The sequence below is a fragment of the Lagopus leucura genome, unplaced genomic scaffold, assembly GCF_019238085.1.
Source record: "Lagopus leucura isolate 7727_CA_CO unplaced genomic scaffold, USGS_WTPT01 Super-Scaffold_100033, whole genome shotgun sequence".
Lineage (NCBI taxonomy): Eukaryota > Metazoa > Chordata > Aves > Galliformes > Phasianidae > Lagopus > Lagopus leucura.
The window spans coordinates 146,893-172,384 of record NW_024962282.1 but is presented as its reverse complement, the minus strand read 5'-3'; the positions used below and the strand labels follow the sequence as shown (position 1 = coordinate 172,384).

Below are 25,492 nucleotides of genomic sequence, written 5' to 3'. Positions count from 1 at the left end.
TTACCAGACTCTAAGGACATTGGAAGGAAGGAAGGATGGACTGGAAACAGAATATTCAACACAGCTGCTGAATGAGATAGAAGATAGTATATTAAAAGAGATGCATGCATTTGAGTGATTTCAGGAGCAGCTGAACTCATTTATAAGGACGTAGCAGGGAAGAAATAGATAAAAAAAATTTTAAAAAAGCTTTTTGTGTGTTTTGTTTTAAGTCACAATGAAAAATTTCGGCAATAGTTTGAAAGAAAAAATAAAGCAAGTCTTTTTAAAAGAGGATGGTCTACATCATAGGGAGAACTTAAAGAAGAAAATGTTTAGGAAACGTTCTTTCTTGTCTGATAAGTTGGTAACTTGCTCAGACTTGCTTTAGAAGTATTAATCCACAGCACCCACTACAACTGCCACTGCTCCTCCAGATGGTTGCTTCTACCATCACACTGAACCATTTCAGTGCTCCACGGTTGTGCAGGCAAGCGCTGCTCACCCAGCACATAAAGATCCAAGAGCCATTTTGAAATGGCAACACTTGTGAATTTACAAATGAATACTTCAGCATCGAAAGTAGTATTTTACATAGTGCTTTCAATAGCATTTCATCCTCTTATTCATCCCTTAATTTCTACCTCTATGTATATTATTTGCATAGTACGCTCCAGTAGTAAAAGTAATGCATCCTCTCAAATAGTAAGTACACTTGGAGTGGGGGTGCACGAGCAAGAAGTTCTGCTGTTTTGTGTTGGTTTTTTTTCTTACTGATAGGGATTTGTGATCAAAGTCGTTTGGAGAGCACTGCTTTATGCAACTTCAGCAGCAGCAAACTGGAGCACCATTTCCTCTTTTGCTAGGATGCAGTAAAAATAACGGAGGGAAAATGACACACAGGGAGAAGCATTCGATTGGGCTGCATTTCCAGTTACTCAGAGAACTGCAAGTTTATCCGTAAGCAATTAGTGATTTTTCAGCAAGTTAAGTGCTTAGCTTACACTACATCTGGCAGATGAGCAACCTTTGGAAGTCCCATAAGGTTCTGATTTGTGTCTGGATGCTGCCAAAGGCCATTCAAAACCTTATTCCAAATAATTTAAGACTCAGGTCCGTTGACTTCCAAAGAGATTTAAAATTCGAAATACAGCAATAACTTACAGCACTACACCACTTGGCCAGTTCTGATGCAAATGTCAAGCCAGCCTATTTAAATCCCTTTCAAACATTTACCAAAAAAAGAAAAAAGTACCTCTGCTAGTCAGTCAGCAGAATTCCACCCTCCCCATCTTAAAACCACCTACCAGAATATTCCCTTCAGTTCTGTAATGGCCATGGATAAATAAGTGAAACACTGCAGTTTCTAAAATCTCAGGGAAATTTTGTTTCATGGATATACTTTATTATAAGGAATAATGAAGCCAGGCAAACCACATTGACAAGACCTTCTGCTTAAAGAATAGGCTGTCCTGACTAATGTCACTTCTTCCACCATTTCTACTCCTGTGAGAGTGACATTAATTATCAAGAATCATGCATTTTGAGAGAAATTCCTATCTGCCTGAAATGCTTCCAAGCAGTACATTGCATTGATTCCAGCTAAGAAATTTTCAGTATGCATCCTCTGAAAAAAAAATAAAGAAATCAGCATTCAAAGCTTTCAAACAGCTGAGAGGACAGGAAGAGCAATGCCTTTCACATAGCACTTCTCTCACATACTTTGATGTCAAGCAACGAACACCATGAAACAGAATGATTAACCAATTTGTTTTTCCAGTCATGCATTGCATCTCTTCAAGTCCTACCACCAAGAGTTCACAATACACTGTAATTAAAACAGGCAGTTCTCTCCCAGAGCAAGGACATCACTGTGTGACCATGTCATTATTTACAGCGCCAATTTAATACCACACTTCAGCACACTGTGACGTTTGAGCACACAGTGACCAAGGAGACTAAGCACTCCTTGAACCAGTATCCATAACTACAGAATCCAGTAATAACAACAGATCTGTGTCCCCTCTGATGAACTGGTTGTATCCTGACAGACCAGATCCTCTTAAATCTTCGACACAGCTCTAAGAAAAATGTTTCCATCTGTTCTTCATTTCCTTACCTGGCAGTCTGCACAAGCTAAAACAAATGTATGTAACCCCTGCAAATCTAGTTCTGGCTGCTCTTTTTGTTTCATAAAATAATAATCCTTTTGAGCATCTTAACTCTCATACCTCAGTACAGATACTGCACATATGCACATACTATTCACATATGATAACAGCAAAACAGTTTCAGATGCTTTCCCTTTCTCTTCCACCTTTGTATTTCACAACAGAGCAGCAATGCAAATGCATTTTAATGACCTTCATCAGATCAATCATCATTTTACATGGATGTCATTAGTACACAGCATTCCTTATCTATTTCTAGGAAAGAATCTGACCCTATAAGTCTTCCGCAAGCAGCAATATTTCACATTTTCTTTTCCCAGGAAGGTACAGCCAAACATGTTCAACAAAGTCATTTCATCTTAGGATAACACCTTTCAAACTAACAAGGTCTCCTTTTACTTATCTCTTCTAAACACTTTCCACATTTGACCACAGAAGCAAGGCACTCTAAACCAGCTCAGTTTGTCTCTCTTCTGAACACGTTACTTTATTCAATTTTAAGCACCCTACTACAAAAGAGCAAGGGCAGCACTAGAAGGTACGCCCAGTATTGAAGTATAACAAGATTAGCACAACTGTGCTCTGGTGCATCTTCATATCCTCAGCTAAGACTCAGGTATGAACCATTCCCTGGTTACTTATGACCCCCTCCATGCTTGTCAGGCAAACACTTGTTCAGGATTGTCTTCTCCCTCTCCCTCATTCCTGTGTTCAGTTAATACTAGTAAGATCACAGTTTGCATGCAGTGTAGGCTATTTGCAGATCTGCTGCCACATCTGGCTGCTTTTTACACATCCTACCTGTCTGCGCCACCAAGTGAGTCCAACCACTCCAAACTGCTCCAATCTTTTCATGTGAGAAAAACTGAGCGTCGATCTTCTTGGGCTCAACAAGAAATATCTCTTTGCTCACCAGCTGCCCATGTTTGTTGCTACCCCAGACATAGAGGTGTCCTTCACCTGCAGTTGATAAAGAAGTAAAATAAGCTGAAAGTGACACACACAGAACAACACCAGATACATTACTTGACTCAGCTCACAGAATGGCCAGGGTTGGAAGGGACCTCAATAATCACAAATCTCCAAACCCCCCTGCCACATGCAGGGCCACCAACCTCCCCATTTAATGCTAGACCAGTGAACAGTTAATGAATATACCAATGTTACGGTATAGCAGCGTACGATTAATGAATATACAGATGTTATGGTATAACAGAGAGAGCTTGGCTATGATGTTATTACACCAAAGCAGGAAACAGAAATGATAGGTGCACTAGCCCTACCCTGGGCTCGTATGGGAAACTCCAGTGGAGTGGATCTCCAGAAGTGATCCTTCCCTACTTATGGTCAGCTCTTAAATGGGTCTCAGAGAGGTGCAGCCAGGCTCCACCCCTTCCTGCAGCACAGGAGAATTGCCTTCACCTGTGCTCCCAGGGCTGACTCAGTGCTCGCCTCAGGTGATCAATCAGAGGCTCAGGCCATGATTCAGCAGTCCCCATACAACCAGGCTGCCCAGTGATTTTGAGGAAAGGAGGGTCTCTTTACCACATGCACAAAAGCTGTAATCAGAATATGAGAAATATTTGCCAGGGTTTTAACAACAAAATGTGTTTTCTGAGGGCTACACTGACTTCCTGAGACAACCAGGGTTTTGAAGTTGAGGTCCATCCAGGCTTAATTTCTACTCTGAATTTCTGAAAGATGACTGAAACACCTTTACAGCAAAGGCAAAGTTTTATAAGAGAGCTAAGTAAAGTAGAAAATATCTTAGAGAAAAAGCTTTAAGTATTTTGAGGTCATTCACTGAGCACTCTCTCTCTGCCACTCTGTCCTTGCAGGCCAGCTTTTACCTCCAGCCCAAAGCTTAGACTCAGCCCATTAGATAACCTGAAGAGCAGCAAATAACACAACTCCCCTCAAGCGCTTGGGAAACTTGAACAGTCTCCCAGTCTCTTTACAGGAGCTACAGGCTCCCAGCTCCACTTGTAACTCTGCTGCTGAATTCAGCTTGAGCATATTCAGTAAATCCTCAAAAGCAGGGATGGTCTAATGCTCCCTACCCCATCCTGCTCAGTCACTTCCTAAAGGAATATGATACACAGCTAAGAACAGGTAGGTAAAGCAGGTACTACCCATCACAAAGCAAAATCAAAGTATTATCATGTCTGAAAGCACTACTACACAACTACTAAGAGACTTCTGTAAGTAATTGTCTTCCCCCACTCCCTTTGCAGAAGAAGCATTTATGCAAGTACACACTCCAGGATTCCACCCACAGGGATAATTATGTTTACAGAAACATGCATTTGCTTCGTGTGGCTCCCCAATACGAGTTGGAGATGCTCACAGCCTAACAGCCAATTGACAGTAACGAGGTAAGTGTTCAGATGAGTCCTTCTGCAGATACTACTTATCATTAATCCAATCTTTTCAGCATGAAATGATTCAGCCCAGGTTCTAGACCTCCATATTAAAAAAAACATAACCTGTAATAAGCAGAACACGAGCTGTGCCAGGCCTCCTGAAGTCAGTTCATTCTGCACAAGCAAGAGAAGTCATGCACACACCAAGTACACGTTCACAGGCCAAGAAAGTCTGGAGACTGAAATCTCCAACACAAAGTGTCATTCAGATCCCCCTGCCCCCTTTATTTATTGATAAAAAGAAAAATTAACGTTTGCAACAATACACTTCAACCCTTGTATCAAAAGCCTCCCGCTGACTGGTGTTCAGTGTCCTACCAGCAGGTGGCTCGTGGGACAGAGCCCAAGAGAACTGCATTGCTCAGCAGGAAATTCCTAGAAAAAAAATCTGCAGTGATGCTCACTTAATAAATAGCACACTCTACAGTTAGTAGATGCTTAAATAAGCATCCTTAGAAGCTAATGCAGATGGAAGGGCAGCAATACCAGCATATCATTGAAAGCTTCGACACCTACTTTGTTAGATGTGGTTGCCCTGTTGCCAAATAGATTGCTCTCAAAAAAAAAAAAAGAAAAGAAAAGAAACAAAACACACTGAAAGTGCTAATTAGCTAAAGCAGATTCTATTTGTCCTGCCAGTTCTTCACTAATCACGTACAGACTTTGCATCTCAGACCTCAGTGTAATTCACATCTAATGTTTCCCCATGCAATTCCATCTCTGCATAAGTGTAAGCAGGCTCTGCAGCACTCCATTTGATGATGGCAGAGGTACCAGATGGCTGCATATTTGCAAAGAACTCCTGAAGTTCTGTAAAGATTTGTTTGCATACAGTTCAATACACTTCCCACATTTTAGAACTGTAAGTTTACAGATGCAAAGCTATTCTCTTTCCCCATCTCTTGGTCTGCCAAGAAATAAAAATAAATAAATAACTTTTCTTACACTTGCACAACCAGATACTTAGCACCCAGAGCAGGAGCACTGGGTAGGGAACAAATGCCCTAAGTTATGCAAATGTCTAAGTGATAAAGCAATTTCCCACTGCTTTTAATATGCTTGGAGCTCTTACACCACCTCACACAGGTGTGTGCATGCTGTTACTGCAGAGCCAACAAGACCTCTTGCTCATGCACAGCACAGCCAACTTTCCAGTTGCAGGAGGACAGCCACAGCAGCCTTTCACAACACAGCCCCTAACACTCCTTCCCATTGGCAAAGGGTTGCCCTCGGGCCAGGGCTCACCCATTCGGTCACCTGATGCAGCACCGCTGCTGCAGAAATCTATGCAACCAAGTGCTTTCACAAATCTCTGCAGTTTCTAACCACTAAGAGCCCAGAGCCTTGCTTATTTCTAAGGGCTGTGTCATACCCGACCCCATGAATAAAATACAAAGAACACAGTGAATCCAGGTCTTATTAAGATGGAAGCTCCCAGAATCCAAAACCACTACAGGCTGGCTAACCAGCATTATGCCACAACACACTGATCAGCCAAGCCAAAGCTGACAGACACTTCCAAAGCACAGAACCCCCTCATATGTTGAGACAAGGACTTCCATGCCTACACCTAGGGCCTACCTGTAAGAGACACACAATGGTAGGAGCCTGCAGCAACTCTCTTTGCTTTCACATCTTCCAGGCCTAAGGAAAAATTAGTCTTATAAACTTGTACAAAAGATATCATTTTGTGCACAGCCATGAAGTTCTATCAATGTATGATTGTATGATAATGAATTTTATAACGAAAACCCCTGCTTCTGGGTCACAGATGCTAAAAGACTCAGTATCATTGTTCCCTGTGGATTATGAATTTGTACAGATTCTGTTTCAGATGCTCCATACTTATAACACCAAGCAGCTTCATAAAAAGAAACATATCACTGCAAAATATATTTCAGCTCTATCACCTCGACAAAGAAGTCAGACTCCAGGATTACCTTTTATTTCACAGGGTTCCTTTGCAGTCCAGAACAGAGGGAGGCTTTTCCCCTGGTGCGCACGCTTTGCCCGAGATGCCATGCCAGTTCCCCACTGAAACACCAAACCACTCTCTTCCCAAAGTGAACACACAGAGATTAAAACACAATCACCACCAATAAAATCACTTAACTCAACTGAATAATTAATTAATTTTAAAAGCACTTTCATTTTCACTGACTCGAATTATGCTTTGCATGTTCTTTATGCCAAAACCAAACTTTACCAGGGTTATCCTTCTAGACAACAACTATAGTCTCATCACATGAGTATAAATAGTAGCTAAAATTCTTTTTTTAATTTTTCCACCCCATCTAGGTCATTAAAACACATTAAAAGTGCTCTTCATGTGTTCCAGAAATGAGAAAACAATAACATATTTACCTGTAGCAGCAAGGGCATGTCTCAGTCCTGCAGCAATACCCACTACTTTCTCTTTGAGGGACTGCTCGAGTAAAGAAAAAAAAAAGAAGAAAAAAGGTTTAGCATATTTTTGCCTCTAAAAAGCAGAATATGCTGAACACATTTGTGGGGCACAGTGAAAATAGCTCTCGATTCCAGCCTGCACATCACAATGCACACCAATGTATTACTGTTTGTTTTTAGAAGATGTTCCTATTAACTTTTGTCAGCCATGCTTCACTTCCATCCGAGCACTTAAAAGGACACAAAGCAAAAGAAAATATTTCAGATGAATGAATGGTCCACACTGTCACTGCCACCATTTTCGAGGCACTACACTGGAGTGATGTTCTGTACCCTTGTTGCTTCCTGGATCAGGTGAGGAAAGCCCTATTCACTAGAGGACCAATTCTTCCCTACAATAACCAGACTGTCACAAAATTCAAAAATCACAACAGAGCAGTGACTGGCATAGACCACGAGGCTACTGTTCCTGTCTGAGAGTCCTTTCTGCTCTCACTTGTGTTACACGGAGAGGATGTAAAAGCATTTCATTAGCATTCTTCAAGTAAGAAGCTACAGTGTAAATTAGGGATTAATTAGAATTCCCATGAGAAATTTATTTACACTGTTAGGCTTACAGCCAACACTAAAGAAGCTTTTTTTGGTATGGAAGTCTCAGTTCTTACCACTTAAAGCATTTTAATGCAAACAGTTTGAGGCTACATTCAGAGCTCCCTACCCACAGTGGTGCCTCACCTCCAGGTATCACCACAGATCTCCACACAACCTACAGGAGCAGCACCAGCTCTGTTGCCTTTAGCACTTACAGTTGAAGGTAGTGGACAAGAGAGAAACTGTTAGCTAACTCTCCATCCGATTTCCTTGGAAGCTCGTTGACAGAACTAATTTTGTTCAACTTGGACACAGGCTTTTTTTTTCCAAGGGGGGATTACTGCTGGCCTATTTTGTTCTACATGTTCCACCCTTCAAATTGTTAGTCACAAATGTTGAATGAGGTATAGCAAAGGTAGGAACAGCCTGCAGGCGTATAACCTATCTGGTCTCTTACACACTCAAGGTAAAACTGCAGCTGAAGTAAACTTCTGTGGTTTTGGTAGCTTTAGCATCACTTTACAACACCTGAACAGACATTCTGCAGATGTTATCAAGATGTGTTACATGAAACATCCTCAGCTCTAAGGACAAAGACAACTTTCTGTTGTAAGAGGGCAGCTCCCTCACATAACAAAAGAAAGCAACCGTAGCATTTCATTTCTGGGTCAAAGACCATCACTGGTTGTCAGTAAATTTACTTCATCAGATGGACTCCTTTAAAACAGTTGAAGAGTCAAGCTCAAAAGCTCACTGAGGTCACCAGACCTTGTCATTGCTGTAAGCAACAGAATGCACAGAGCTATAGAGCAGTTCCTTTTAAATCCTTACCTCGATCTTTTGTGGAATCAAGCACGGGCCTGAAATTTGAGGAACTCCTAGTTGCCCAAAAGCATTAGACCCACAGGACAGAACAAGGCCAGCTCCTGCAAAAGAAAGCATTAGAGAGTGATCGGGGTATCTTTGAGTAAAAGCAAAGTATTGTAACATTACAGTAGGCAAAAAAACAGTGAAATAACTGGAAAAAAAAAAAAAAAGACCTAACATCTCCCCTTCTCAGGTCTCTGAGGCCACAGACTTCTGATTTTACAGCATAATGATCAGTTAAGATCTGAAGCTCACGCACAATAGCTTTCAAGCAGCTTAAAACCTGTGAGTGCACAAACAACAGCAATGTGAACTGTCAGCGTGCTCTCCACACTCCCATACTCCCCCAACTCCTGCAAAGATGGGCTTACCTCCTAGTATGATTGTAAAATCCCAGCCACAGGCCACTTCTTGCACACAGAAGCCAGACAGGGCAGCGCACAGTGTAAAACAGAGCACATTTTCTGTGTGATTCAATCCCAACTGCCCTTCTTTGTTATGGCCACATACAAAGAGTTCTCCAGCACCTGGAATAATTAAAAAAAAAAAAAAAAATCACGCTCAATTCACAGAGAAGCACATATGCAATGAGATCCTGCAACAAAGACAGTAATGATGTGTCATTTAATACACTGAATCGCACAGAGACAGCTACTTCTGATGAACCAGAAACATCTTTGAGTAAGCACAGATGTCAAGAGCCAAGGAGGACAGCTCATACAGCAAAACAAGAACCTGTTTTCAGAAGAATTTCATACCATTCACACCTGCTCATATCCCTTTGTTCCCGTAGTTAACTATGGCATATAGCAGAACCTTCTGAAGACCAGATGCTATTTCCTGTTCCTTACCTTCTTCAGATTGAATAACATCCCATTTGACTTCTTCCCTCCTCATTCTCAACAGAGGACAAGTAACGGTTTTGTATTAAAAGCTATTCTGTCAAACGGGTTTAGAAATTAGCCTCACAAGGTCATTAAACAGACACAGAAGATGAGTAAACAAAGGACTTTCTCCGAAGTATTAAGTTGATAAGCCCAGGGGGAGCCTGTTTTACAACTAAGAATTGAAACTTGCTCAGACACAGAAGCAGCATATAGGTGGCAGCACCGCACCAGAAAGGAAAGACATTTTCTCCTGGCTGTTCAAGTCATGCACTCCTTGCAAGAGCAATGATCTTACCAGTGATAACTGCAGAATGTCCTCCTCCTCCAGTGATGCTCCTGATGTCTTGACATTTGCAGGAAACATCTTTCAGTGTCTGAGGTACCAGCACATCCTCTTTATGACCAAGGCCAAGTTGTCCATAGCTGTTTGCACCCTTCAAACACACACAGACAAATAACATGGGGAAAAAAAAGTTAACAAGAGATGCGTGCAGCTCTCCTCCTGCACCACTGGGTTCATCGGGAACATGGCACGGGTTAACCTGACACTACCCGCTCCCAAAAATCCCCCAAAGGACAATCTTCACTCTTACAGCCATCACACAGGCGCTCAGAACTACAGAGCAGGGCCGTCCCAGATCTGCTGCCACTAAGGCCACCCTTGCAGCCCATTGATCACTGTTCTATACAGGAATATGCTTGCTAAGACCGACTGCAGGCTAACACCTGGCAAGGCTGAACGCCTCCTTACAAATGAGAGCCACCTGTTCAGTGCTAATGGTGCTGTTTGCGCCAGCGTAACGCACCAAAATGAGGTGAGAACGACACGCTGCATCGTCCGGGAACATAAAGCAGCAAAGCAGAAGCACTTATCCATCATTAAGTGATTCTTCTACCTTACAGCGAACAAAACAAGAACGTGCTAGCACGCTTTTACACACGCGGCAGGGCGGTGAACTTGCCCCGACCCCAGGCAGGGGCTGCTCTCGGCGCTGGCTGGCGTGGCAGACACCTAACTCTCCTCAGAAGGTCCGACACGTGCGGACTCCGCGCGCCCTCAGGACGAGGCACGGAACGGGTGCAGTTGCCCGCAGCACAGCGCGCTGCTCTCCTCCCGCCTCACAAGCAACAAACCAGCGGGCACCGGCTGTTAGAGCCCGTCTGTTTACCCGCCCTAGAAGGCTCGAAAGCCCGTCCTCACGCCGCTCGTGCCAAAGGCCGGGCACACCCGCAGCACGCAGCCCGACCGGAGGAGCCGCACAGCGCCCGCCCTCACCCTCCTCCCGCCGCCATCTCGCGGCCGCAGGGCGGGCTGACGGCCGCGCGCAGCCTTCGCGCCCACCTACCCACGCGCGGAGCACCGCCTCCATGGGGCTCGCGCCCTTCTCGCCGCGGCCGGGGAGGAAGAGGCGGGGCGGGATGGGGCGAGGCCGCGGCTCAGCGCGGACGGCCGCCCGGAGGCGGTCGGAGAGGCAGCGCTTTCAGTTGGGCTGCCGTGTCTGGAAGGGCTTGGTGGCGTCGTGGCTGCGTGCTGCTCACGCGGAGCCCGAAGCAGCCCGCCTGCATCCAGACAGCCCGGCTGGGCACCGCGGCCGGTCACGCAGACCTCAGCGGAAAGACGAGGAAACCTTTAGAAGGGAGAAGACAAATCGCTTCTCACTGAAGCAGTTTGCAAGAGAATGAAGGCACGGGTGCAGAAAACCCCTTGTCGCAGTATAAAACACGCAGCTTCAGTCAGAATGGTTTGTGTTTATTGCTGAAGTGGTGAAGGAAAATTCTACCTGTTCTACCCATTTCCAGCAGGATGGTACACGTTTACTTAGTTGACATTTAAAGCCTCCACAACGGTTTAAAATATGTAAATTGTTAATACTCTACCTAGCCAGAAGGGTTGGATGGATGAAGCTGAAGGTACGTGTTGTTAACAACGCAAAAACGCACCTGCCCTACATTGCTGGCAGCACATCGCTGCCATGTTTTGTTACACCGGTGCAAATAAAGACACCATTCCTGTTTGTTTTCTCCCTAGCAGTACCCGTGCTAATGCAGCAGGTGTGAGGTCTGCTGCTCACAGTGTAGCTCAAGGATTTCAAGTAACACAGACCTGTATTCCAACACCGTAACAACCTTATTGTTTTTAAAATGCAGCTGAATGGTCGTCGTTAGCACGGAAGCAGACAATACATCTTCCCTTACTACTTCAAACAGAAGGTTTCTTCTTCAGAAGGAGGAAGTTCCTAACATCTATTTAAAAGTGTAATGTAAGCTGTAGACCACATTTTCATGCATCCAAAATGTTCTTAGAAAAAAATAATAGCAATGGTGGATTAATAAAGTCATAGGAGAATTATCTAGACTGGATTTAAATAGTGAATGTATTTGGAAAGATGGCTTACAAAGCAGATGCAGCTTATGAGAAGGCATATGAAACAAGGGGAGGGCCAAGAACAGAGGTTCTTGAAAGTCCTTTCCGATTGCCAAAGGACTTGGACCAGCGTATTTAAGATTCCAGTTAATTTTTCCAGCAACCTTCACAGTTGCAAGCTGGATTTTCTCATAAGAACCACATATGGAGAACCAGGGTCTAGCATGTTATTAAATATACCCTGCACTTCACAAATCATCAATTCAAATTTATTACACCGTCTACATACATAAATTAACTTCATAGACAGGGTTGGCAGCAACAGCAGACAGCACAGCTCCATACAGCTCTACAGGATGCTTGGAAATATGCAGTCCTGAAATCAGGCAACTTTACTGCTATGCTATACAGACAATTCAGCAGGACACCGCTTCCCAACATTCATAAAGAGTTCTTCAGAATAAAATCTCATAGCTGAAAGTATAAATATTTGTGTTTATAGCCACAAGATCACAGTCACAGAATGGATTGGGTTGGAAGGTACCTTAAAGACCACCCACTTCTAATCCCCTGCAGAGTCACCACCCACCAGATTATAATGCCCAGGGTCCCATCCAACCTAGCCTTGAATGCCTCCAGGGATGGAGATTTCCATCAAATTTTTCTACCTTTCACTTATTTGCTTGATGGGGAATACAAGTGTTCAGGCCTAGCAAGGAAGAAGCTAAATTTATCTTCATGCAGTTTGCAAGGTTAATAAAGCAATCAATGGGATGTCTACGAGACTACAAACTTTGGCCCTCATTTTAAATTCTGGTGTTACTTTAGCACTGGGCTTCTCTTAGTCCTGTGAAACTACTTTGGATATAGGACTGTAATGCTGAAATGGTTTTAGGCTTTGTGCTAAGTCAGAACCTGATGGCTTGCTATAATCCTGGCTACATTTATTCAGCGAGGGAAAAGGCAAATGGTATTTCCTTAGTGTCTTCCCTCAGGTGTAACACCATAGACAGCAACAAAACTCCAAACTCTTTGAGGTGACAGAAAAATCTCCTGAAATAATCAGTTAGGCTTTCACATTATAGCTCTGTACCTCTGTGTTTTACTAGAAACAGGCCACTCAGTACAGCTGCAACTCTTTGGGAGCAAGAATGATCCCTATGAAAGGGAGATATGACCCCTCCATTTTGTCATAACAAACTTCCAGATATTTGTATCCCGGTACCTGAGCTGTAATCATTCAAGTTCTGAACCGGAATATTTAAACTTAATAGCACAAAGAAGCACTGATTACTATAGCTTCTATGTTATGAGGTCTACACTACTGCAAAATTAGCAGCATAGGCTACTAGCTCAGAAAGACATTTCCCTGTGCCAAATTGTTCTACAATTGCCTCATGAGCCACTCTCTGAAGCATCTGATCCTAGCCCTGATCCACAGACCACAGTTTTGCTCCAGCCTAGTGATTTCTCTCTTCCTCTGCTAGCTTCTCCAAGGCAACACCAGGACTTTATCCGCAGGGAATGGAGGTGAAGGAAATACATTCTGTAAGGGACTTTAAACAGAAAAATAAGTTAAAGTGAGTTAAAGTGATTATCTTTACGGGCTATTCACTCTTCCATTAGTAAAGGAAAGTTCTGCATACAAGATGTTACGTGCCTAGAAAGAGACAAGTGGGGAAAAGAAAGAGTTGCTGAGCGCACAACGTGAATGATGGGAACGTTAAACTTCCAGCTGCTTGCCCATCTTGCTGAGGGCATCGCTGACAATGTCCAGCTCATGACGCAGCTCGTTCACCACACTGGCAATGCTCTTGGTGTCTTTCAGGATCTGCACGCTTTGAGTATATGGATTGTACTTCACGCCAAATGGACGTTTGATGGTTTTTGCAAACTCTCTATTAAAGCAAAAAAATAAATAAATAAAGAGGAAGTTTAACCAGAAGACAAATGTATCCTCTGTGTGCAGTCAGTATCAGTAATGACTTTTCAAATCACTTACTTTCTTAATGATCATTATAATTACTACGAAGTTCATCATCTCTCCCATCCAGTACATGGGAGACCAATTAAATATTAAACTCAGCTTTCCAGCCCCATAAAAGGTTATTATAAAATTGTGATAATCATAGAATCACCAAGGTTGGAAAAGACCTAAAAGATCACCCAGTCCAACCGTTCACCTATTCCCAATAGCTCCCACTAAACCATGTCCCTCAACACAACATCCAGCCTTTCCTTGAACACCCCCAGGGTCGGTGACTCCACCACCTCCCTGGGCAGTCCATTCCAGTGCCTGACCACCCTTTCTGAAAAGTAATACTTCCTCATGTCCAGCCTGAATCTCCCCTGCCGTAGCTTGAAACCATTCCCTCTGGTCCTATCACTAATGACACGAGAGAAGAGGCCGACCCCCAGCTCACTACAACCTCCCTTCAGGAAGTTATAGAGAGCAATAAGGTCTCCCCTGAGCCTCCTCTTCTCCAGGCTGAACATTCCCAGCTCCTTCAGCCTCTCCTCATATGGCCTGTGTTCCAGACCCCTCACCAGCTTTGTTGCCCTCCTTTGAACACGTTCCAGGGCCTCAATATCTTTCTTGCAGTGAGGGGCCCAAAACTGGACACAGTACTCAAGGTGCGTCCTCACGGGTGCTGAATATAGGGGAACAATCACTTCTCTGCTCCTGCTTGCAACACTGTTTCTGATGCAAGCCAGGATGCCATTGGCCTTCTTGGCCACCTGGGCACACTGTCGGCTCATGTTCAGCCGAGCATCAATCAATACCCTCAGGTCCATTTCCTCTACGCAGTCCTCCAGCCACACCGCCCCAAGCCTGTAGCGTCGCCTGGGGTTGTTGTGGCCGAAGTGCAGGACCCGGCATTTGGCCTTGTTGAAACTCATCCCATTGGCTCCAGCCCAGCTCTCCAGCCTGTCCAGATCCCTCTGTATGGCCTCGCTACCCCCAGGCAGATCCACACTTCCAGCCAATTTGGTGTCATCTGCGAATTTACTGAGGGTGCACTCGATGCCCTCATCCAGGTCATCAATAAAGATATTGAAGAGGACAGGCCCCAGCACCGACCCCTGGGGAACACCACTCACGACTGGTCGCCAGCTGGATTTGACTCCATTCACCACCACTCTCTGTGCCCGGCCCTCCAGCCAGCTCCTTACCCAGCCAAGAGTGTAATGTGATAAGAATGAAAGGATCTGGTGCTGCCTCTGAGAAACACAGGAAGTCAAGAAAAAGCATACCTCATCTTCTCCTTTGCTTCTTCAAAGCTTTCAGAAACAAAGTAAACCTCCTGGAAAGTTGTAATGAGGCATTCTTGCTTGCAGGTGATCTTTGGATCAAAAGGCTTGACTTTGGCACTGCCAGAGAGCGAGTGCTAAGTAACACATCATGTGTTATCACGTGCCAGAGGAATATCGCCACCGAAAGAATCCACAAGGAAGATGATACAGATTAAAAAGTGAATTAAAAAAAAGATGAGGTGAGACCATATTTAGTGCATTGCCTCTTAAAACATGTCTGCAGATGAACAATGGCTTAAGCATAACAAACATTATCTCTAAAGGATTGTGTTCTGCCAATACGGGTCAAAGCTGCTTTTAAACAAGAACAATATTTTCAGAATCTGGTTAAAACAGTGGAGTCTTTTTCTGAAAACAGGTTACTTGGAACTGAACATACATCAATCATCCATTCTGCTTCCTCAGAAGGACACAGGAGCTGCTCAGCACATACCCAAAAGCACACTGCCCTGTGACTAACCCCAGTGAACTCACCTAGAAGTCATCCCCACAGTAGGTATTTTCAGAATAAATATTTTTAAGAATTATATCTGATAAATAAACATGGCAGAACAGCGACAAAAATACTCAAGTATGAGCCAAGTAAAGAGGGAAGTAAGCAGTGGATATTCTTACCTTGAGCTCACTAATAGAAGAGAGCAAGCCAGCCCCATAAACTCTTAGCTGCCCCTCTTGCTTGCACAGGCCAAACTCTACAGTGAAAAAGTAGCACTGAAACAGAGAAGGGAGTAAAATAAATTTATCCTTCAGCAAAGGTTTTGTGGTGAACTGGATGGAGGCCCTTCTACTCTCAGGAAGTATCAAACACCTGCAAGTCATTACTTGGTTATCGTTCTCAGATATCTAAAGCGAAGGGAACCTAAATTGAAGAGAGAAGAACCACAGGATTATATGTTTCTAATAAGAAAGTCTGATGACATAGCTGGGACAGAAGCTGCTCATCCCAGTAGAAATGTGGCAATTTAATCTGTTTTGAGAAGCACTGTAATGACCTGAGAGATTCGGCTTAAAAGAAACATTAGATAGACAGGACCTCAACAATTGAAAGCATCAATCCAATACAGGTTGTTCCTTAGTGGTCTAAAATGTTAAAGATGGTCAGTTTCCTGATGTTCAGGACTCCTGCAGGTATGTGGCAAGGAATGCCATTTTCTTAGATGCTTTACTTCTGGTCTCACTAAAGGTAGCAGAAGCTTTACCACTAGCTATGACTGGCAGTTCTTTTGTAACTGGAATCAATTATTTTTCATGTAAAGTTTTCACCTTTCAGTATTTCTGTCAATGTATCAAGAAACTGTTATCCCAGAACTAAGATGAGTTTGCATTATTTATTTGAATTTCTTGGCTGAAATGTACCGAGTGCTAGTTTCACATTCAGTGAAAACACAACATTTCAATTCATTTTACACACTGAAGTAACAGTTCAATGTTTTTATATCTAATCTATGTTCTCAGAAGTAGAAAGATATTTTCTGGAGGAAACAGACCACAGAATTTCAAGCTGGAAGAAGTTATCTACCCCTAGAAGTTGCATACTTACTTGACCTAAGTGAAGTAAGAAAAATACCTGTCACATCTTTCTTAAAATGTATTTTTTTCCTAGCATGGAAACTTGTTCTATGCTCTAAAGCTAAGAGTCAAGTCTAGCAGCTGCTGCAGCTAATGTTGAAATTAATCCCCAAATTAATTAGAGCTAGAGGGATCAGCTGAATGAAGCGCCAAGCTTTAAGTGGGATCACTGGGCACTGAAACACTCACTGTTGCCAGTTTTTGGACAGCCTCATCTGATGCCCCAAGTGATGCAAGACCAATTTCCTGGGAGAACTGAGCAAAACTGGGTTCAGCCAAAAGAGGGACATGGCCTAGGAGCTCATGGCAGGTATCACTGGAAAAGAGGGGAAAAAAAAAAAAAGAAAACTCATCTTTCCTTGTGATGGAGAGAAAAAGTAGCACCACTAAACAGCGTCTTGTGTGAAACTTCATTATCTGAACAATATCCCAAATACAAAGAAGTATCAAATCAGGTTTAGCTAAAAGCACATCACACCATTTCTACAAAAGTACAGCTGCTCCAGTTTGCAGATGAAGGTGTCTAATATTAAGAACACAGTTCCAACTGAACTTCAAACTGCCCACGATGACAACTGCAAGAGTCCTCCAATTACATGCTCTACTTCTGAAAATCCCGTGCTTATGAAGGTGGCACTTGAGTATGCTAAAACATCACTACATTCAGTGCGAAGACTGAAGTCTTCAGCACCTTTGAAAATAAGTTTTCTTGCTGGTATTCTTGAACAGATTTTAAGTAGCTTGGTATTGGGTAGCAATACTCAGAAACACACGTTTCATTCTACTCACGGCTCTGGTGTGTAGAGAGGGTCCGAGCTGTGTCTAACATACTGAGTGCAGTGAAAAACTCTGAATGCTAATCCTGCCAAGAAGTCTCTGGGTGACAGATACCCAGCAACAGGGCGAATGGTGAAACCTGTGCGCTCTAAAAAGAAGTGGAGAAAATATATGTTAGTTTACAGTAGAAGTCCATAATGTTCCCATCTCTGCTACAAATGGGGTAAGATCCACAGCACTACTTTGGCTTAAGAGCACATGAGAAAAAATAGGCATGACTAGAAAATTTAGGCCTAATCTTGAGGATGGCCAACATTCAGTAGAAGTGTCCCTACCTCTGCGTAGGTGGATTTCTTAAGATTTCATGCCTACAACCAACAGAATACAGTTAGGTATCACTTTAACCAGTCCTAAGTCTTTTTAGAGTTAGCATGGCCCCCCAAACCATCACTGCATATATTCAGGACATAATACATTAAAAACAGAGAGGCCAAAAAGCCTCTTAAATGACCAGAATGAAAACAAGCAAACATTCTGCTTTTAGGTTTCCCAGACAAAACCAAGAATCTTTTTTTTTGTGCCCACATAGTAACAGTGTGATTTGCAATGGACTTTAGTTCTTCTCCATGTGAGAGAAAACTAATACCCTACCTTTCAGGAACCGGGACACATCTTCCAGCTGGGGGATATTGTCTTCCCTGTACCCACAGTATTTGGTGAGCAACGGCAAGTTTTTAAGGTACTCTCTGCAGGCATGAGTTGGGTAAAGCTTGTTAAGCTCTCGGTACACAGTCCCCCAAGTCTTGATCTCCTCCTCTGTGAATTCAATCTTGGGAATTGGGTCACCACTACAAGGAGATGAGGACAAAGGGACATTCCTTGGTAAATGGCTTATAAGGATGACTCATTTACTTACTATTATTGTTCAACATTCATATGGCCGGGACAGCTGGTCAAGCTTAAGATTTCATTACACTGTCAAGTACGTGGGTAAGATCAGGTCTGTGCCCTGGAGAACTTTTAGGCCTGCTCACTCTTCCACCTAAATCAACAGATAGCAATCCTTGCATTGATTTCATGGGGGTCTGAAAGCTTCAGTTGTGTAAATAGTTTCTTAAGTGTTCAAACAGTAACTGCAAAATCTTTTGTTTTGGGAGCTGGGAACACATCTTCTTCCTTGTAGTACGTCTCTGTCTGTATACAGTAACTTTCCACTATCTTTTTTATTTATTTTAGGAAAAGATAATCCCCTAAATTAGCAGCACAATAAGTGGAAGAAACTAAACATGCATGTTAGGTAAAAATCATGCTGCCGTGCAGAGGAGACAAGTATCTGCCTGAACATATCGACTGTGGTCCATCCTAATCAACCCTCAGGATCTTGATTAAAGTAGATTAGAGCAAGGCTGTGATTTGAAGGCTGCTGAAAGCAACTGGAGTGTCATACATTGCCTCCACTGCCAGCTAGATAACCAGCACGGCTGCTGCTTTCCCAAAAAAAGCTCTGTTAACAACACATCTGCAGTAACTGCCTGCATGCTGTGGTGGCCAGCTGCATGAACACAGAGAGCCATGAAGCTCTAGATATCTGCCATTTCTAAGTCATTCCCAGTTGAGGAATTTGGTGTCAATATTCACACAGGCAACACTAATGCAAAAAACACATTCAGAAAAAAATGTTTAGCGTTGGGCTATGAAACTCCTCCAGCTTTAAGAGCTCCCTCCCCCAAGCAGAATCTCTAAAGACAGAAGCTCTTTGAATTCCATTTCACAGAATTCTTATCTATGCATCGCATGTTCTATTCTAAACCAGGAAATAAAACTCAAGTATTAACATTTGCCCAGAGAGTTTATAACTCAGTGGTCAATGGGCTGTCTAGCAACTTTTCCTCCCCTTCCTCTCCTTTGCAAAGGAGATCAGCCCTGGCAGCGTATGCATGTCCTGGACAGACAGCTGTGTAGATGTGCTGCCCACTCCCTTCCTTTGCTGCACCCATTTCCAGAAAAGGGGGGAGAGAACCCAGTGCCTTAACACACCCCACTGCAGGAAGCCCATGCTGACATTGCTGCCCGTTTGGGGATTAGTGCTGCCACAGATACCACAATGCCCATGCAGCCATGAGCTGATTCTCAGACTGACTAGAGACCCAGGAAGCTGTAAGGTGGCCTAGATCTACCTTTTAATCTTGCATTACCTAGATCAACCTTTAAATCTTGCATTAAATCTCCCTTCACTTTATCCTTCTAGCTCTGATTCCTGAGACAAGTATATCTCAGTGAGATCTGAGCCCAGGGAACATGTAGCAGTCCACTCTGTTGCTATTTCAAAGCACCTAGATGGCTTTCGCTGGAAGAAGTTGAACTTACTGCTTGTAGTTCATAGCCAAGTCTGCAAAATACTTTCGCCTCTTACGATAGACATTGTCTTTGAAACCCTGGGGAGAGTGAGGAGGAAAGAAAAAGCAAAGTTAAATGGGTTTTCAAGCTGTAGTATATAAGTTAATTTAAAGCAAGATACTTGAAAGTTCTTCAGTGGTAAATATTAAAGTATACTATATAAGATGGAGAGGAACCTCATAGCTGTAGATCGAAGTGTTTATTAACTGTAAAATAAGCAAATATGTCAATTCAAAGCAAACATCAGTGGTTTTATGCATGCAGTATATATTCAGAAGACAAGGCTCCTTTTAGTCACGTTAGTATATACACAAACTTGGTCACTTTCTTGCTTGTTTCAAATTACGAAAGAAATTGTCCATTTGTACTGTGCAAATTCTAATTAGTTTGCTCCACCTGTAGTAAGGAAGAAATAGAGAGGACAAACCAAGCCTGTCTCACAACAGCATTTTGTTTTTGTATTTATGTGACCGCTCAGGGCCCAGCCCCAGTCCTCTACATGAGCAAGCTTCACAGAAAGGCATAGGAGCCACATTCAGTATCAGCCTTGCCTGACCTAGGAAAAGACATGAAACCCCCATGAGAAGTTTCTTAGACCCCCAGAGACACTGCGGAGGGAACAAGAGAGAGGAGGAAACGCTTCATGTTTTAAAAGCAAGTTCCACAATGTACTTTTCACTGAGCGTTGTGCATGGAAGGGGTGAGATACTTACTGGATGGTCAGCATCCAAATCGGACCCGTACATCAGCACTCGGTTTGCACACTTATCCAAATCTGAGATCTTCTTTGGATACCAGGGAATGTTCTCCATCTCTACGGAACGCATGGAATCCACAAGGTTATTAATAATGCCAAGCGTGCTGACGGAGGAAATGCTACTTTCAAGTCTGGCTATGGCGGTTACAGGCAAAATCTATAAATTAAAAGGGTTACAAACAGGACAAGGGAGCCTGCTGCCTATCTGGCACCAGCCTCCAGTTCATACTTCCTCCTCTGTCACTGCCAGTTTGCCCACAGACTGCACAGCACACTCCAAATCAGAAGATTTGGGGAGGAAACAGTTAATATGGGTTCTCAGTGGCCCTGACTGTTGTTAGTATTAATGTTAGAGCAGCAGCTAATGGCTGCCACGGAGCAAAGGCCTCCTTGTGCACAGCCTTCCAAGGCACAAAGCACGTAAAGGAGTAAGAGAACTGATTTTCCTTGGACATTGTGGAGAAGGTTAGAGTCCTCCCATCCTGCTTCACTGGCAAGAAACGCTGCTCTGTGCTTATGTGCTCCAGAAACATCAGGCTTTACAGAGGGAAGAGGAAAAGAAGGAGGCAGCTTCAGCCATGTAGCCTCAGAGAGACGCATAATTAATTTCACTACTGAGGATTTTGGGGGTTCATTTCTTTGGAGGCGATTTTTGGTGTTGTTTTGTTTTTTAATCAAAAAGCTTTTAACAAGCTCTTGGCACGGCTGCTAATACACTGTAACTACCACAGGATTTTTTTCTCTCCTAATGCTCCTCAGTTTCCTTAGTAAGGATGGGGAAATTGTTCAGATTGAGATTCTCCTTTCCTAGAGCTAGAATAAGAAACTTTTACCCAGCAGACACCAGATCTTCCCTTTCCATGCCTACTAGCCTGTGCCAAGCATGATGGCTGAGAAAAATATGACACTGATTTTGTGCTGCCCCGAGTTCTGAGCACTTCATCGTCTAAGAGCAAATATGAACAAGATTTGAAGCATCTCCAATTACTTTGGAGAAGCTCCCCTTCTCTTTCACACTGATATAAGCAACCACATATTATGAAAAATGTTTTAAAAAAAGTCTTTAAGTCAAGAGCTGCATGAGGAAATGGCAGAACCCATCTCCCACACCGTCCAGTACCTGAATTTAACTGGTGTATATCAGTACGCCACCTCTGATGTCATGGAGCACCAGCCCAGCCCTCAGTCAGACTCCGCCTGAATGTGGCAACATCACAGTGGCCTGCATCAGTCTCTGCTGGTGCAGGGACCCCCACTTACAGCAGTTATACTGTGCTGAGAAAAGCCAGGAGAGCAGGTGGCCAAACAGCCAGCTCTTCTAGAAGACACCAGGCAACAAAGCCCTGCTCGTGCCAACCAAACCATGCAGCGATGGCACAGAAATACAAACCTGACAGCTACCCATAGCACTATGCATGTGCACATACAGACAAAGTAAAAAGGTTTCAAATTAGCACACTGAGAAGAGCAGTAATGCCTTCTCTTTACCAGCGCTGCCCCCTGTGCTTACCATCTTCCTGCACATTGAAATGTTCTGCTGGGTTCATAGAGACGATGCTGACGTGGGATTTGAGGAGCTGGAAGATCTCATTCAATTGTTCTCTATTACTGTCACAGTCAACAAAGATTTCAAACTCTGAATTTCGTCTCTTGGATTTCCGTGACTCGATGTGCACCAGGTTCACATGCTTTTCCTGTTTTGTAAGAGGTGATGTTTTCAAGCAGAACGACTAAAATCTAAATTTCATTCTTTAAAAACAAAAGTATTCTGCTGACACAGCATATTCACCATCTACGTGAAGGTATTTTAGTTAATTGGCTCTCCTGGTAGTAGCCTGGCTTTTGCTAGTGGTGAAACTGATTTTTAAAAAGCCACCTATTCGAAAGAAAATGAAAGACTTTGAGTTATTTTGGTTTCATTTCATTGAAGAGAAACACGCTAAGGATGTTTAATTTCACAGACCTTTTTTCTTTCATCCTGCCCATAGGAAGCTGATCAGTGACTTGGTCTAGGGAAATCCACAATAATGCCAATCACATTGCCATGGAATTATCTCACAAGCAAAGGATTTTAAAGCAGTCATTTTCCAGACATGAACTTCACTTTTCTTTTATTAAAAAACGATTTAATCATACGTCTTACACCAGGATCATGCAGCAACCCCCAGGCTCAGACAGGCAGGGCCAAATGACAGCACAGTGACAGTGCCACATTCCCTGCAGGACAGCAAGGAAAGGAGCACAGTGGGACTGCTGCACTACCTCTGCCACCTTCAGTCCAGCCAGGCAGAGTGACAGCAGCACTGCAGGCAGCTCATCAGCACCCCAGGTGTGTATCATCAGCACGTCCACTTCTTATATGCAGCAGAAACAATGCGTGCAATCCTTTTTCGTGAAGGAACAAGAGGAATCTGTTCCAATTTTTTGTAAGTGCAGAAGAGTTTTTAAGACATTAAGCCAGCATCCAACTTCTGAGGCATAAGTGTACGTTTGTGGATAATTTTGGGTGCAAAGTGGGAGGCACGTTAGGAATCACATCCTTAATAAACGGATGTAATTAATTCCACTGTGTGCCAAACCTACCTTTAAAATAATAAACAAAAAGTAGATCCGTTATAGAAATATAATTATTGCATACCTGAAAGAGTTTTAGAGCTTTAACAAGGCCTCCGACTTCATTCTTCAAGGAAAAAATGATGGCAGTTCTTCCCCTTTCAGGCACGTGGTCTTTGTTCTCTTTATTATCTTCAATCATCATGTAGTTGGACTTACTTAGCTACATGTAAACAAACAAGGATCTGAATCACAAGGAATAGGCGCTGAGCAGGGCTACTCCAGGCAGAAGAGAAAAAACCAAAACCCCACAATACATGGGTTATTAGCTTTGCCCAAGTGCAGACACTGCTCTTTGTTTAAACCTAACCCCTCTTGGATGATGCTGCTGTAGAAGCAATGAAGTGCCCATCATAAATACACAGTGGATTTTGAAGGCATAAACCATGGGGCTAATTATTCGACATGAATATTTTATAAATATTCATATATTTAATATGAATATATATAAATTTTATAAAAAGCAGGGTGGTTTGATTCCACACTCAGGATCACTGCCTTCAGCTCATGAGATCTAGTATAGCTGCAGGTAACGTTACAAGGTGCACAGCTGGGACAAACCACATGTACTGAAAACGTGTGTTCTTATTTTATATTTTAGTAGTTTAACTTTGTGCTTAGGGTCAGGTGACATCATTTATTAAGCAACATTTCTAAGAGGCAAACAAATAAAACACACCACCATGCAGAGTATCCTTACCCTAAATTCTACCAGTGACCTCTAACATAAATTTGAACAAATTGCAGAAGAGAAATTCAGATGCCTGCCATGCCAGATGCACATCATTTGCACCTTTAACCCTAAACCAGCATTAATCTTTGGCTTTTAGTACAAGAACGGACTGCTAACAGGTCTGCATTAATGCAGCAACCATGTTGGTGCAGGACCAGAGCAAATGCGAACGCAAAAGCAACTCCTCCAGTTTCACTATATTCCCTATCAGTAACTGAGCTCTAATCATGCCTGACACCCTGCCTTCGTGTGCCGTCACTTGCCAGCCCTTAGGAGGGTATGGTGGTGAGGAATCATTATTGTGCTATATTAACTGACCTGGCATCAACATGACTTGCCTTCATGAAAGCACACAAAGGGGGCCTTTCAAGTTCAAAAAGCTATTAAGTGCTTTCTGGATAAAAACTGCTCCTCCTGAAGCCCATAGCAATCTCTTCCCTTTCCTCCCCAGGAAAACATCACTCCCCATAGGATGGATACTTAGCATTACGTGCTGCGGCTCAGTTCTTTGTATCGGTAGGTATTCAACATTTAAAATTACCCAAAAGCACCTGTCTAAAGGAAAGTACATTTCAGATCTGAAAGCTGAACAGCAGAACACCTTTTAAACGGGTATTTGTCACAGATTGCCATTACCCGTACTCCTTACGCAGCTGGCTGCTTTCTCGCTGCACTCCTCACACCCTTCCTAGCAGGGAAGGATGAAGACATGTGACCCTACAGGTGGCTGCAACTCAGCATCACCTTACAGGCGCGTTTTTCAGCCCCACCGAAGATCTTCGCAGGAGTTTTGTTCTGACAAGAGATCCAAGCCTTTGCTCAGCTGTTTTTTGTTGCCCGTTTCATTTTTTTCCTCCACGTGCCGTACCGCCGACCCGTGCCGACGCGTCTGCCTCTCCCCCGTCTCCTCCAGAAGCAAGGGCCGCCCCCGGCCCCGCTCGGACCTCCGTCCCAGGGCAGCACGGCCCGCCCGCCCCGCGCAGCTCACCTGCTCGCCGGCCTCCCGCGGGCACGGCGCCCCCTCCAGAGAACCGCCGCGCCGGGGCACTGCCTGCATGGCGCCCTGCGACGGGATGGGCAGGGCCGGCCGGGCGGCCGCTTTATGGAGGGGAGAGCCGGCCCTAATCCCCCCGCGCGGGGCGGAGGAGGAGGCGGGGGCGGGACGGGCCGCCCGGCGAGGGCTGCGGGAGCCCGCCGTGGTTTTTCCCTCCTTCCTCTCCCACTCCCTCATCGCAACCCGCTTGCGCCCGTGCCCGCTGTTTGCTCTCGGGTCAGACGTGGAACGAGGGGATTTGCGCTACTCAGCTGAAGGCAAAGCGCTTCCCGGGAGCGAAACCCCTCAGAGGCTTTAGGGGTGCAGCCCTCCAACACTGCAGGACTGAATGAGCACGGCCCTAAGTTATAATGAAGCTGGAAAAGCCAACCTATTCCAGCTGGGAACAGGATACATTTCATGACCGGGTGCCTTGATTTTCCTTTTCATACAACACACAGTACTGCATTTTCTTCATGTCTTAGCTCTACACCAGACGTTTCCCTTCTTGCTCACTGAACAGCTCTCCCCATCATACAAGCTGACTCAAAAAGCAAACAGTTCGTATCACCTTTACGCAGAATCTTAAACATATGAGATACGATATTC

General features: G+C 43.8%; 2 protein-coding genes across 6 annotated transcripts in view; both read right to left on the bottom strand.

Moving 5' to 3' along the window:
- Positions 1–10,714, bottom strand: part of SERGEF (secretion regulating guanine nucleotide exchange factor) — a 132,413-nt gene extending 121,699 nt beyond the window's left edge. For 4 of the 5 annotated variants that reach the window (XR_006180999.1, XR_006181000.1, XM_042882164.1 and 1 more), the window contains exons 1-8: positions 10,671–10,714; positions 9,620–9,758; positions 8,809–8,964; positions 8,402–8,496; positions 6,938–6,998; positions 6,514–6,627; positions 6,155–6,217; positions 2,952–3,110 (exon numbers count right to left, since the gene is read on the bottom strand). Coding sequence is in view for 3 of the 5 variants with exons in the window: in XM_042882164.1 (XP_042738098.1) it covers positions 2,952–3,110; positions 6,155–6,217; positions 6,514–6,627; positions 6,938–6,998; positions 8,402–8,496; positions 8,809–8,964; positions 9,620–9,758; positions 10,671–10,694 (811 nt within the window). In the remaining 2 variants the exon portion in view is untranslated. The remainder of the gene's footprint in view (positions 1–2,951; positions 3,111–6,154; positions 6,218–6,513; positions 6,628–6,937; positions 6,999–8,401; positions 8,497–8,808; positions 8,965–9,619; positions 9,759–10,670) is intronic. The other variant, XM_042882165.1, reaches the window with a different exon arrangement.
- Positions 10,715–11,936: 1,222 nt separating this feature from the next.
- TPH1 (tryptophan hydroxylase 1) lies at positions 11,937–24,870 on the bottom strand. The gene is made up of 12 exons (XM_042882071.1): positions 24,839–24,870; positions 24,487–24,538; positions 23,143–23,280; positions 22,015–22,198; positions 20,461–20,561; positions 19,718–19,785; positions 18,002–18,198; positions 17,363–17,498; positions 16,763–16,889; positions 15,620–15,715; positions 14,945–15,078; positions 11,937–13,587 (listed from the first exon to the last, which is right to left on the bottom strand). The coding sequence occupies exons 3-12, from the start codon at positions 23,260–23,262 to the stop codon at positions 13,413–13,415; spliced, it is 1,338 nt and encodes a 445-aa protein (XP_042738005.1). The 5' UTR covers positions 23,263–23,280; positions 24,487–24,538; positions 24,839–24,870; the 3' UTR covers positions 11,937–13,412.
- Positions 24,871–25,492: the final 622 nt, after the last annotated feature.